This window comes from Acanthopagrus latus, chromosome 15 (genome assembly GCF_904848185.1).
Source record: "Acanthopagrus latus isolate v.2019 chromosome 15, fAcaLat1.1, whole genome shotgun sequence".
Taxonomy (NCBI): Eukaryota; Metazoa; Chordata; class Actinopteri; order Spariformes; family Sparidae; genus Acanthopagrus; species Acanthopagrus latus.
The window spans coordinates 13,079,679-13,093,682 of NC_051053.1; the positions used below are offsets into that span (position 1 = coordinate 13,079,679).

A 14,004-nucleotide genomic window follows, 5' to 3' on the forward strand; every position below is an offset into this window, starting at 1 on the left:
TTTGCCTCTTTCTATCCTCTGCCCTCTTTCTCTTCTCTAAATGTCCCCGTCTGCCCCCTCTCTTCTTCCAACTCTCTGCCTCTCCCCCCCCCAGCTTTCTGCGAGGGATCATGGGTAGTGTGTAGCATGGCCAGTTGTTTGTTGTCACTGTGAATTACGGTGACATACTAAAGGAGTGACAGCTCGTGCTGGGGAGCACAGGCGAGGGAGCGAGAGGCCGGGCCGGGGGTTGGGATGGGTGTGTTTGTGTGCGTTTTCGAGCGGGGGAGCTTTATCTCCTGCAACTTTGGCCGAGCTCAGCCTTGTGGACGGGGGTAGAGACGGGGGAGTGGCGTTGAGTGTGAGCATCGGGATTCTCAGGGATCAGTTTACAAGGTGTGTCGCGCTGACTTTCACTGTTACAGTAATTACCAGCCGAGGTTTTCCCACACCGCCTCACTGCACTGGCTGTGCATTTAATTACAGCAAACACACTGATTCAACAGGATGATGGATTATTTGTGGCTTTTCCAGGCTGCAACGACACATCATCTTGTTGTTGTTCATCCATTCTGCCACACATTGTTTATGTCGACAGCTTACATTATCACCTGTACACGTAAGGGGGGAAACAAGTGTGCTTTATGTGTAACTCTGTATATGCTTGCTGATAAAGTGACCAAATTATTCCCACTTTGAATGAGAGATATTTTGTTTCCAGTGCATTTAAATATAAAAGGTTTGTGTGTTGTTTCTAAAATTTTTATCAGTTGTTAGCTATCACTTATAATTCATAATTTACTTAGTAAATTAATGCAAACTCAGAAATCTCACCTAAAAAAGTACATTTGTCTAATTTCTTGGTTAAATAACTCATTACACTAAATATAGCATTCTGATATTTCAAGTAGCAGTAGTTTTTCTTTTTTACAAACTGGCAAACCAAAGTTGTTATTTCAAATGGTTCATTACTCATGTCTAAGGCCTTGGTGAATAATGACCATTAACAAAGCCATTAGTCCACTTGGGAACTTACAGGCATTCCTCATTAGAAAGCAGCACAAACTAAACTAAACTAAATTAAACTAAACTAAACTAAACTAAACTAAACTAAACTAAACTAAACTAAACTAAACTAAACTAAACTAAAGTCAGCGATTACAAAGTCACTACTAGCACTTTACTACTTAAGAACTTGCTAAACCACAAAGGGTTTTTATTTACACCCTGGCAACCAGAAAGTTAACTGTTTAGTTAAACTAAACTAAACTAAACTAAACTAAACTAAACTAAACCAGAAACCACATCTCAGCTCACAGATGCATTTCATCTGCTCTACTGTACTCCTCAACACAAACCACATCTATAATTCCATCGCCTGTTTAAAAATGCTGCTCTGTTGGAGCAGCTCAGCACGTTGGCCCCGTCCCATTTTTCCAGACTGATTTGATCATGATTGATGGAATATGCAGTAACGGGGGCACATAACTGCTAAGTGCTCTGAAAGGAAGTGTAGTGCTCAGCCTGATTAATTTATTTGTACGGCGCAGTTTTTCTACGGGAACGAGTGAAGTGTACATCAGTTACCACATGCGCAGGCATACATGTCTGTTTACATGAAGGAAGAATTGTAAAGACTTTTCCTGGCAGGTCCCCAAGGTTGGTGTAGGCATAATCTTTTCTATAAATGACTGAGTCAATAGGTCTTTTGTCTTGGGGGGGCATTCAGTTTGTACAGAGGAGTGTATCCAGGTGCCTTCATAAGTACTTGGTTATTTTATAGGCCTAGTAGGAGTTTTTAATCTACCCTGCTTTGCACAGCTCAGGGTTCCTGCCATTGCCGAGGGCAAGAGGGCGGGATAAACAGAAACTGGTAGATGCTGAGAGATGGGTTTTTCAGGGGATGCCATTGCTCAACAGCGTGATTAGGACTTGCAAGTGCAGAACGGTGTCATAGGCAACAATGTAAATCTGTCAGTCCATGCTCCGGAGGTGGGCATGCTGCAACCTGAAGCCTCGAGCCAAGCCTGCTCGCTCACAGTCGCCCCTCTGTTACTGCGTACGGGAAACTATGTAAACAGTGGTGGAAAACAGTACGCACAGATGCACATCGAGCAAAAAACATCGGAAATCGGAGTTTGTACTTTTTAAACATGTATTTTGAGTGTCATGGCGCAGTCGTGAGCGCACAAGTGTTGTTTGTCAGGATGCAGGGGGCAGAGATGTTTAATCCGACACATATCGCTGTCACTTTCCTTCTCCTCCTCCATCTATCTCTGTGGATGTAGTGCAGAGGCAGCTTGAAGGGGGGTCAGAGGTCAGGGCCCTGGTGAGGAGGTGACTTCTCAGGAGACCGCTCAGCTCAAATTAGGCCTCAGATTGGCGCTCACGGTCAAAATAGTTAACCCCAGCTCACCTCGTCGTCCCTTAAGAAAACATATGCTTTGCCTCAATGACTCGGTCACGTTTTAACAAACTCCATCAACCTCACAGGGGCAAACATGCCTCACCATGAAGGGCCACTGACACATTTCTAAACATCTCCTGGATAATCAGCTACTTTCAAATATTAGCACAGCCATGTCAGTGAACTTTTTTCCAGAACAATTAGAAAACTCCACAATGTAACCAACAGGACCAAATAAAACACGCTTGAGCAAATAGTTTTTACTGCTCCCATAACTTACTAGTTCATGTGCGCCTGCCACTGGACGAAGCAGTGAGAGGGGACACGGAGAAACAATAAACAGAGTTAAATGTGGGAGCGGGGAATGGAAAACAGCACCAAGCCAAGGTCAAGTCTATAACTGCCGCTCTGCAGAGTGATTTAGACGCTGTGGCCAGGGGGCTCGTCCAATAGCAGCGCAGCAGCGTGAGTTAGGGTGGGATGGTAGAGGTGTTGAGAGCCTTGGTGGTAATGACTTGTTGATGACATCAGGACATAGAGCAGAGTCTTTTCTCGGCCCCAGGGTTAAAGGTCAGACAGCCCATTCACTGACCTTGTGATTTATTCCCTGGGCCTCCCTCAAACCATAATCACAATGAAAGCTATGTGTATGTCGGGAATGCATATGACTCTCACAGAGGTGGGCACTCCAGAGACACCCCGAATACTTTGAGTTTGTTTCTTCAGCCCTCTTCAGTCCTTGCTTTATCACCTGTCTGTCCCAGTGATCGTTTTCTAAAGTTTGCCCGACAGGGCTCATCTTCAAACACCGTTCGAGACTCACAATAGCAAGCACCTGCTTTCAAAATGCAGTGAAAGTCTTTTTCAGACACCCTGCTGCCTTAAAAGAGAGTCCACGAGGACATCCTCAAAGATAGCATCAGTTCTCTTCATAGCAGCGAGTGGTGCTGCTGGTAAGAGCAGTAGATTATACAGTAGGTACTACAAAGCACACATCCTGTGAGTTGTCGCTCAGAGCTGCTGCTCATTCCATGGAACAGCTCTGCCCTGTACACCATGTAATGTTTAACCTGACTTCCTGCTGCTCCGGCCAGAGGAGCTGCAGGGATCACGGCAGTCAGCGCTAATGTCTAACTCCCTCCAACAACAGGGACGCAGAACCAGGTTGGGAGTTGCTGTACATACATTTAAGTATGCAATCTAATGTAACACAAAACATAAAACGTAGTGACAGAATTAAATGCAGACAGGAAGAAATAAAAGTTGTAAAAAAAACAACAACCTTGACACTCAAAAAGGCGAATTGTTTACAAATTGATTTTAGCTAACAAACTATTTTTATTACCTTTGGAATAAAGGTCCGCTGTTTATATTACTATATTTAGTAAATATCAATGTAATTTTAAGCGAGCAAGACAAGAAACTCATTTCATGTTAAATATGACTTGATTTAAAAACATTTTGGGGGTGTTGCATCAGTAATAAACACATTGGTATGGCATTTTTGGTAAGATTAAAAAACATTAAACATTTTTGACTTTTATTACAACTCCAAGACTAATTTTCTATCTGTCCAAATGCTTTACTACTGCTGGTAACACTGAACCTTGAGTCACCGTGAACAAATGTTGCTCTCGCTTGCAATGATGTAAGTCTTGCAATCCACAGTCAGGATGTGTAGGTTTACAGAGGAGGAGGAATATGGAGCTGCTGTGCTTAACTCTGGGAGGACTGTTAGCTCGAGGAGAAAAAACTAACTTCAACAGTGTCAGCACAGGCTGAAGTCCTGACTTGCAAAGTATGAGTCATCGCCAGAATGACTGAAGTGACCTGTTCTCTGAACCAAATGAGCTGTGTAATGTGTTTGTCTGCGTGTGTGTGTGCATGTGTGTGTGTGTGTGTGTGTGTGTGTGTGCGTGTGCATAATGCGTATGTGTTGTGTGACCATCGGAAAGAGAGGGAGGGTGAAAGAGAAAGAGAGACAAAGACAGAGAGTGAAGGAGTGAGAGAGAAATCCTTGTCACTGTTAAAATGCCAGGAAAAAACTCTATTCATTCTTCATTTTATATGGAGGTATAAAGTTGTCAGTTCCACTCAGCATTTCTCCGTGTTTCTCCCTGGAAAAAGTCCTGTGTTATTTTTATGAGGAGAAATGATGCCAGTCAGGTGGGAGGGAAAGCAGACATTTTGATTTGGGTTGTACTGCAGCACTGCAGCGCGCTCCATGTTTCTCCCTCGTGCGCTGGCTGTTTGCTGTTTTGCTGTTTCCCGGCGCAGCTTGAGGGAGTTGAAAAAATATCAAACTCCTGAATTTCAAGCTGGAAACATCGGCTTCCACCTCCTTCTCCTTGCGCTCCCCCTTTCAGCTGAGCTGCGCGGCGAGCTCAATCTGCAGGCATCCCAGCTATTTCAAACACTCTGGAGTACTGAGGTGGAAACATGTGAGGAATCTGGATGATTGACCCTCCACTCCCCCGCCATCCACTCCCACCAACCCTGCTCTCTGTTACCTGCTGAGGGGGAGGAGAGGACAGCGGAGGCCTGGCTGCTCGGACGAGGTTATTACGGCGTATCGGTGACAGTGAGGAGGGAGACCCCCTGACTTAAGGGCTGATGCCTCCTGAGCTAAAAGCAAAGGGACCACGTCGCGTGAGGTGGCCCCATGTCAGGAGAAGTGGGAGGGGTGCAGCGGTAAGAGCTGGCCTCTGAGGCGGTGGAGATGTCCAGAGTGCCCACACGATGAGAATAAGAGAGCAATTTTCAAACACATTTCGCGTGCTTGCTGCAACCGATCCCTCTAACTGAACACCCAGACCTCCCTCTCACTTTCTCTCAGGGAGCTCTTACCTCGCCACATGGCTGCAGAGAAGCTGCATTATATGGTTTAAATTAGACCCCGAGGTGTGCGTCTACTTCCTACTCCTCTCGCTGATCTCCCCACCACCACCACCACACACAGCTTCCACGCATTTGTTTCATATTTTGCAACAGGATGTGACTCAACCACATTTGTTGTTTTAATTATACGGTGTCAGTGATATATCGGGAGAAAAAAGGTGGGGTCTCCCGGGGATTTGGCATCGTGAAGTTATAATAACATATCACCGCCATTCATGATTAACAGCAGCACCCTCAAGGAAGAAGAAAGAGCGATCTTCCGAGGGAGGAACAAGTCTGTTTTGTACTCAGCGAATATCTCCGTCAGGCTTGTGGAGCATTCAGAGGAACAGAGGGAGGGATTTTGCCGTTCTGGCCCGGTTGACTGTAAGAGTGGATTGTCTTTGTGCCACTGCAGTAAAAAAGAAAAAAAAAAGAAGCCATGTATAATGGTTGATTGACTCCAATAGAGGCGTGCACCACAATCATTGCCAGTGTTATCACTAAAATAGCACTGTTGGGGTTTGAGAGGACATGTTGTAAAGGCTGTGACTGCCTTAAAATAGACTTGTCAGAGGCACGACCCTTCGTGAAACGCAGCAGAGAGGTTAGAAACACCTTCATCATACCAGAGTATGAGTCAGGACTGTTCCTCTCTGTACAGCCTCAATTCTAAAAACCTTGTGATGAGCTAAGCAAATGATCACATTCTGTGCAATATGGGTTGTGTGTTAAGGCAAAGCTGCTGGTATCAGTATGCTAACATGCTATAAATTACTATTTACGCAGGTGTAATGTTTCATTAATACTATTTTGGGTTGATGTGTTATTATTGTTATTATTATTGTGTTATTTTCTGGCAATAAATAAATGCACTAAATGTAAGTATCAAAAGTTGAACATGTACATGTATAGTGTGGTGGTACACTACGAGTCCACTGACTATTGGCCTTGCCGACTTGATTTTCAGCATTATTTTCATTATTGGAATCAGCATTTTCTTTTCTTTTTATCTGATTGCGAACAAAATTCATTTATTTTCTACAGTTGCAGCATCTGCAAAGTAACTTGTAACTAAAGTTATCAAATCAAGTACAAAGCACCTCAAAATTGCTCTTAAGTTACTTGAGTAAATGTACTTATGAGCTGCACACTGCAGCATGATTGGCTTCCGAGCTAGTTGTGATGTCCCAAAATCACATTTGTACATACACCTCAGAGAAGGTGATGTCATCTGATGAAAGTGAAAACAGCCTTCTAGTGTCAGCCTCTGAACATAAATCAGTCTGCACAGTGAAGGTCAAACATCCAAGTAAAGTAACAACAAGCTAAATCCATTTCTGACTTCAGGGGGACTTTAATGTGAACCAATTAGCCGCTCCGTGGACAAAGGGAAGTAACGGCTAGTTGTTGATTAGCTCACTTCAGCAGCATCTCACATTTGCATAGCAGTGGGAGGCATGCTTAATGACTGGTGAGTGGCTCAGCCTCAAACATCACTCCCAGCTTCAGGCGTCACAGCAGTTAACAGGTTTTCTCACCACATGGTTACTGAAGAAGATCTCCATCAGGCCAACCCGCCTTATGATTTCTGTCAACAACGACAAGGAATCAATATGTTCATCTAAGATGCTGATGGCGAGCTATTAGCTTGTCACTTTCTCTTCCTCTCCCTCTTTTTTCCCTAAATCCAAACAGCGTGGCTGCCGGCGCAGGAGGGATTAAGGGAGAAAGAGGACTGAAGAAAAGATCGGAGATGAAGAGGGACAATGACAGGTTGACGGATACCACAGCGCAAGGGCATTGAGTCCATCCAGTTCTCAGTCAAAGGCCCATGAGACTCTGCTTGATGAGGTTTCTTTCAAATGTGAGATGCCTGAGCAGCAGAAAATAAATTGGGCGACTGTAAATAGACTTATGTAGTGAGAGGAAAGAGACACACAGAGAGGGAGAAACAGCGGGGGGTATTTTGTGCCACTCTTGAAAAATGAGTCAAACTCTCCTTCCTCACCTCTCGCCCCCTCTTTATTTCTAGCCAACCTGTCAGCTCCACTGTTATCTGATGGCTTTACTGGTGGAGGCAGAGATGGGAGAGGAGAGGAGGAAAAAAAACAGATGCAGAAGTCTCCATTCACAGGCCGAACCTTTACCTCCGAAAAAAGAAAAAAAAAACAAAAACCTTGTTAGTGCCTCTTTTCAAAGTGAATGGAAGCGTTTTCCCTCCCTTGTTCAAAAAAAAAGAAGGCTTCAGCGGTGGAAGTGAGACAAAAATAAGAAAAAAAGTCTGTGGAGATTAGAGTCTTCCACCCTCCCCTGTGTCTCTTTCAGAGCACTTGAACGCCTGAAACCAATGCAGGAGACAGCTTGAAGCAGTGGGGGACGAGCTGCAGGGGGGCGAGCCTTCAGTCTCTCTCTGGGCAGCGATGGACAGATCTGTTCATTCGCAGGAAAAGTTATGAACTACAGTTACTCCCGATTCTGCAGCGATGTGCCAAAACAGAGAAAATCCTTCTATATCTGTGCTTCAATTGAGGGATTTTCAATGCTGTCGTCAGGCTCTCTGCTTTGTAGTATTAGATACTGGAGGTTAACTGTGGAGCTCAGTGTGAGCCATGGTGGAAGAAGGTGGAAGGTCCATACATAAGTGAAAGCGTGAACACCTTGTTGCACCAAGTCTCCAGAGCAAGCAAAAGAATTACAGTCAAAACTGAAGCCAACACTTCAGTGTCAGTGTTACTAGTGTTATTATTATGATGCATTAACATGTAAGCAGCTCGAAGGGTACAACTGGTCAAGCTTATTGCCAAAGGAGGTTCTATTTTCACCTGTGACTGTTGGTTGGTTTGTTTGTTGACTGTTTTTTTGTTGTTGGTTTGTTGGTTGGTTTGCCATTTCCGCTGATCTGTTGGTTGTATGGTTGGTTGTTTTCTGTTGGCTGGTTGGTTGTTGGTTTGTTGTTTGGATGGATGGTTGGTTGTTGGTTGGTGGAGGTATGCACTCTAGTGAGCATCAATCTAGTATTTACTGTTTACTCAACTGTTAAATGAACAGCAAGGTTTGATACTTCCTCCATAAAATCATATACTGTATGTTATGTGTAAAAATAACTTGCAAAAGTCACATAGCATCAAACTGAATTGTGTTGGTTGATGTCTCGATCCTCATGCAACATACAGCAGTACAGTACTGACTTACTTACTTGAGTTTTTCAATTTAAACTACTTCATACTTCCCCTCTACTACATTCCAGAGGGAGATGTTGTACTTTCCACTCCACTGCATTTAGAGCTATAGTCAGTTACTTGTACATGACAGCTTCCAAGATGTTTCATTTCATGTATATCTAAATGTTGCTCTTCCACTACTGCTGCTATTGACCACTTTGTTGAGCGGGTGTGGCCATGCAATATCTTTGAGATCAGTTTGCTCATGAAACTTTTCTACACTTTTAAACGCAGCATTTTATTTTACATCGCGGTACTTTTACTTTTACTACAACTTCATGTGAATACTCCTTCCATCCCTGCAGCAGCATCCGCTCAGACACACGGCGTGTGGACGCTTGTGTGCGTCTCTCCCGGCACATGTCGTGTCTCGGCCACTGAGGGGCGTTGTTACGGCGGGCTGACAGCTCCGGAGCCGAGCTGGGGCCCTTCCTCGCGTTGGACCCAGTTTGAGCAAGTTGAGCGCAGGACAGGCAGGCAGCGCTGCAGCTTGATGGGCGGAGGAAGGCAGGGCCCAAAGGCACTGCGGCCAGGAAGCGGCTCGAATTACACTGGGGGTGCTCAGGGGGGGTGGGGGCGGGGGTGAGGGGGATGACACCCACTGGAGTGAAGGAGGAGTGCAGTGTGTGGAGACGTAAGGAGGAGAAAAAACCTAGTAAACCTGACAAAGCGTCTGAGGAACAGTGCGAGGACTGTCGGCGGAAGAGGAGAAAGAGACGCGAAAGACGCTCCGTTCAGCAGCGGGAACGCACACTGATGGATTTTATGACATTTCGCATCGGACAACTTTCCTCCTGAAGCCTTTTCTAAAACTCCGTTCCACCTCCTCAGCGGCTGCAAAACTTTCCCCGTTTCAGTTGACAAGTGCGCTGCTCGGGAACTCTGGGGCATGTTCTGCGCCCTGGAAGAAACTTGGTAACGGGGAGGAAAGTTTCGGGGGGGGGGGGGGCCCGCGCTGGTGTGTGTGTGTTTTTCTCTTTTCTTTTCCCCCGAGCTGTTTTTCTTTCCAAGGATAACGCGCGTGAACTCGGATCTTTTTTTTCTTTGCATGGCATCGGACTACGCTGCCAGGCGAGTTTGGAATATATCCCTCTGATCTGAGCTGATGCCGGCTGATTGTGGAATAGTAAACTGAAAAAAAAGAAAAGAGGAAGAAGAAGAAGAAAGAAGAAGAAAAGGCAGCGCCTCGCAGATTTTTTTTTTTTTTGGTGCATTGTGGAGTTGGAGACATTCCTCCCTCTGGATTCGGCTCATGCTCTCTCCTCCCTTATCTGTGCATGCCAAAACAGAGATCTCCACGATTTTATTCCTCCCTGGTAAGTATTTTCTGTTTACGTCCGAAGCTTCCTCGCAATCTCATCCGTCAGGGTCTCGGCTGTCAGGACAGACAGGCTGCGTGATAGTAGAAAATGCTTTGCGCTTTTTCGGTGCGTACTACTATTTTGGTTTTTTTTTCTCACGGCTGCAGGACGAAATGAAAACTGTCTTGCTACGTATAGTTGATGGTTTTTCAAGCACGAATTCCCATTTGAGTATTCCCAGAAGTATTGAGACTATGCGCAATCTTGAGGGGGGAAAAAAGTTTGTTATTTGAGAATTTCTTGAGTTTTGCACCCAGCCGAAAACAACCGCATTCGCGTTGTTTTCCACCATCCTTCACCGGAGTTTATCCACCGAAATCAGCCCATGTTTATTTTAGAAAGGGTGAGGAGCCACGCAGCACCTTGCGTCACCCCCATCAGAGCCACATTAGCAAGTGTCCTGGTTATTTATTACTTTGCTTAATTTTCTTCATTGCATTTATGGTGCCAATTATCCAGTGACCGCAGTTGTTTTTTCACTGCTTGGTGCCGGAGCCCTAAATCACTGAGCGGCTCCAAACGAGCCCCCATTGTTGGAAAAAGCCAACTGATTTGAATCTCAATGGGAATTCAATCAGTGCCAAGAAAATTTTCATTCAAAGGCCGCTTTTTAAATGAAGGCTGCGGTTGTCATGTGTGGAGCAAAGTCCCCCCATGTGCCCAAAACGTCATGTGGACCGGGGACAAGTTAAAGGTTGCGTTATTATGACCCTTTAAACCATTTTCTGATTTGTCAGATTACAGTTTTTTTTTACCCTCCTCCATTTCTCCAACAGCTGCAGAATGGTCATTGTTCCTTTCACTGTGCTGCTGCATGACACACTTCAAATGATGTAAAACCAGAATGAGCTCTCTGGGCAATTCTGATCTCCTGTTCCTCCTGCTGAAGTTTGCAGACAGCGGTGATCCCGGTGGTTGATTGGCGCACTGATTGGTTTACACTTCATCCATTATTCACGCATCTGAGCTGTAACCACGCAGATTTTCTTTCTCCCTTTAACTAACCAAAAAAGAAAAAAAAAATCACGGCGGATCATTTGTCTGACGAAGTTAGAATTCATGGATTCATCTCGACAGCCTGTGCGCATGTTATCCCCCCTCCCACCCAACCCAACCCCCGAGGGCTGAAATAAGGATAAATCAGGTTTTCGTGCTGTCTCTCTAAAAGTCAAATTACATGTGTCTTTGCGGGTCGGAAGCGATCGATACGTGCAGCTGGAGCAGAAAGAGCGCAGGGAAGCGTGACTCGAGCAGCCCTCCGGAGACTCTCGAGCTGCGTCGGCACCGCAGATGTCTGGCTAAAACGGATCGTTGCGCGAGCGGCCGTGCGTGTGCGTCCCGGTATCGCAATGTTGCATTTCGACGTAAAGCCGCGCTGGTTTCACGATCCCGTCTGACGAGCGCGGTGAACGCAGAGACGCAGCAGCAGCGCGGGCAACAGGTTTTGGCGCATCTGTTGCGCACGGGACTGAAAAAAGAGGTGCCACACTGGCTGATGTCTCTTGCTAGGGATGGTTTCATAAACATATTCAACTCATCAGGTAACGATATGTATTATTTATGTCTCAAATAACAGCAGCAGCTTGACAAAAAATATCCACTTAAGCAATATTACATTTGAATAAACTTTATAAAGTCTGCTCAGTGAGCTCCTGAGACATCAGCCTGGTCAGCCCGTGAATACTGCACCGCCTCTTAATCGGTTTGTGTTAAGCACATCACAGTGCATATAATGACAGCTGAGAAGTGAAGGTACATGCAGGCTGGTTGTGGGTTGACTGCTGCTGCCTCACAGCTTCGGTATGTCTGTGGCACGGCTTGTTTGACAGCATTTTGAAACACCGTGTTGTGTCTCGCCTTACTTTTTCCTGTCTCACTCTGCCAAGAACACAGCGAGAGGGAAAACGACGCAGAGACAGGTTGTTTAAAATCAGAACAAGTGCTCCACGCTAATGCGTTTTCTTATCTTTTCCTCTCTGTTCCTCACCTTTCCCCTTCCTCTCAGCCCAGGTGATTGGGTGAATTCCACTGAGTGACAGGCCAACCCGGCAGCAGTTGATGGTTGGGCGGACCCCCTCAGATGGGATCAGTGTCCAGGGGGAGGTGGAGAAGGGGGGTATGGGGAGCGCTGGCCCCCACTAACGGGATGGCCTCGTGGGCCTGGTTGCTGGCCGCCGTCCTGCTGTCCCTGCTGACCGTCAGCGTGGCCCGGCCGCCCCTCACCGCCACCAAGGAGGAGGAGGCCACTCTGGAACCTGAAGGTAAGCAGAGGAGAAGAGCCTGGGGAGGTGGAGGGAGGGGGTGGGAAAACCATTTGTTGGGTTTGTTGTTAGAGAGCAGGTGTAGGTTTGTCAAGTTTGCCCCCTCCCTTAAAGCTCACTTCAGAGTTTTGGTTAACTTTTGCATCCTTTCTTAGAATGCTTGTCCTCATCTAACACATTTTTTGCGGTGAGCCTTTCAGCAAAAAAGGCCCACGAGAAAACATTTTCTCAGCCCTTATATCCATTAGAAATCAATAAAAGTCGGATGAAGCAAACACTTGAAGTCCATGTCAGATTTTGGGGGGGGGGGGTTAAGATAAATAAACTAAACTGAAACAAACAACCTCAGCATGGCCACCCGCCTCTTGTTTGCCTCACTGTCCGTGAGGCTTGTGGTTCACACTCTTCTGTTTTTATTTCTCTCGCCGATGTCCGTGGCAGTGTAGGCTGTACATGAGTGTTGAAGGCAGGTTTGTGACCCCCTTGTGGGAGCACAAACCTGCCCGAGAGCTTTGAAGGAGGAGGATGGGACAGTGTTTATGCTGGCATCTCTCTCGTGCCAATGCTCGCCTGGAAAGAAGCACCAACAGGGAGGGAGAAACTGGGATGCAGGGTTCAGGGCTTAAGTTACAACCGCCTGCGCTCATATTTCTGTGAATTTCAGTCTGCAGAAGCATATGTTTTATTGCTAAATCAGTTCTGAGGAACCCTTTTGTGGAACATGGTATTTTATAGTGCAGACAGCTTTTGTCTTTTCTTTTGAGGCTTCTCCATTTTCTGTCTCCAGTCCTGTCTGAGACTAGCTAATTAGAGTTGTTGTGATGGATGGTAACTCGCATTCCAAAGCCTTTTGTTCCTGGGCTTTAATCAGCATGCTAATTGTAAGTTAGGCCAACAACAGAGCATCACTTTTTAAAGCTGATCTCCCCCCCTCACACACACACACACACACACACACACTCCTTGCCTTGTCTTGCCCTTTGCCCTTGAGGTCAGGTCTGCCTACCTTGATGAGAGGACTCCTGAGCTCTCCTCTCCTGTTGGTGTTTTTGTTGTTCTGTCGCAGACAATTTGGCTCCAAGCCGGGGCTCGGCTCGGCTCGGAGCCCCACACGGCCCTGGACGCTACGCTACATGGCCACAGAGAGGACAGAGGGAGGGAGAGTTTTCCAGAGTTACACAATCCTCCAGGAAAGGTCTAAGAGGATTTGTGCATATTTGACTTCTCCTTTAGATGGACAGATTACAGAGTGCTGGGCAGCGGTGAAGTCATGTGACTGGAGATTAAGTGGCTAGACCTGGGGGGGCGGGAGGAGGGGGTCACATGATGTGGGATCACAACGGGGCACAGAGAGAGAACCTGGCCTGCTTATCTGATCCCGAATCAGTTTCCAAACATGAATCTGTACGCAGCTGTGTGTGATTGAATCAGTGTGTATGCACGGCAGCTCCGGTTTGTTGTGCTCCCCTTCTGTTCGCTGCCGCTGTCACCTGTAGGGCGTAGATGTGAGGGAGACAGGTTGGCTGGCCCCGCCCTCCCTGTCCTAATAACACCCCCCTACAGAGCTGTTTAGGATTTCCCTCCTCCACCCTCCCTCTGGCCTGCAGCCCCGGTCACAGCGCTCACACTGCCGCCTGTGTGTGTGGGAGCAGTAATTGATGTAGATTCATCAGATTGCATATCAGTGTTGTCTCTATAGAGCCCACGCCTGCACCTCTGGTGGCCCGGCTGCGAGTTTGTTTACCTGTGGCTGCTGTAACGGTAGAAGCAGGGCGAGCGCGCTGGTTAAGGTCTCCACAACAGGCCTATTGTTGTCCCTGTAGCCACTTCTGTATCTATGGGAGTGTTTACCTTGTCCAGGCACTCTCCGTTTGCACAGTGATTAAAATTCTCTG

General features: G+C 46.5%; 1 protein-coding gene across 7 annotated transcripts in view; it reads left to right on the forward strand.

Moving 5' to 3' along the window:
- Positions 1 to 9,107: 9,107 nt before the first annotated feature.
- fgfr2 (fibroblast growth factor receptor 2) overlaps positions 9,108 to 14,004 on the forward strand; it is a 41,799-nt gene continuing 36,902 nt past the window's right edge. For 3 of the 7 annotated variants that reach the window (XM_037124158.1, XM_037124159.1, XM_037124157.1), the window contains exons 1-2: positions 9,108 to 9,803; positions 11,854 to 12,109. In XM_037124158.1, coding sequence (XP_036980053.1) covers positions 11,929 to 12,109 — 181 coding nt within the window. In that variant the 5' untranslated portion in view covers positions 9,108 to 9,803; positions 11,854 to 11,928. The remainder of the gene's footprint in view (positions 9,804 to 11,853; positions 12,110 to 14,004) is intronic. The other 4 variants (XM_037124155.1, XM_037124160.1, XM_037124156.1 and 1 more) reach the window with 3 other exon arrangements.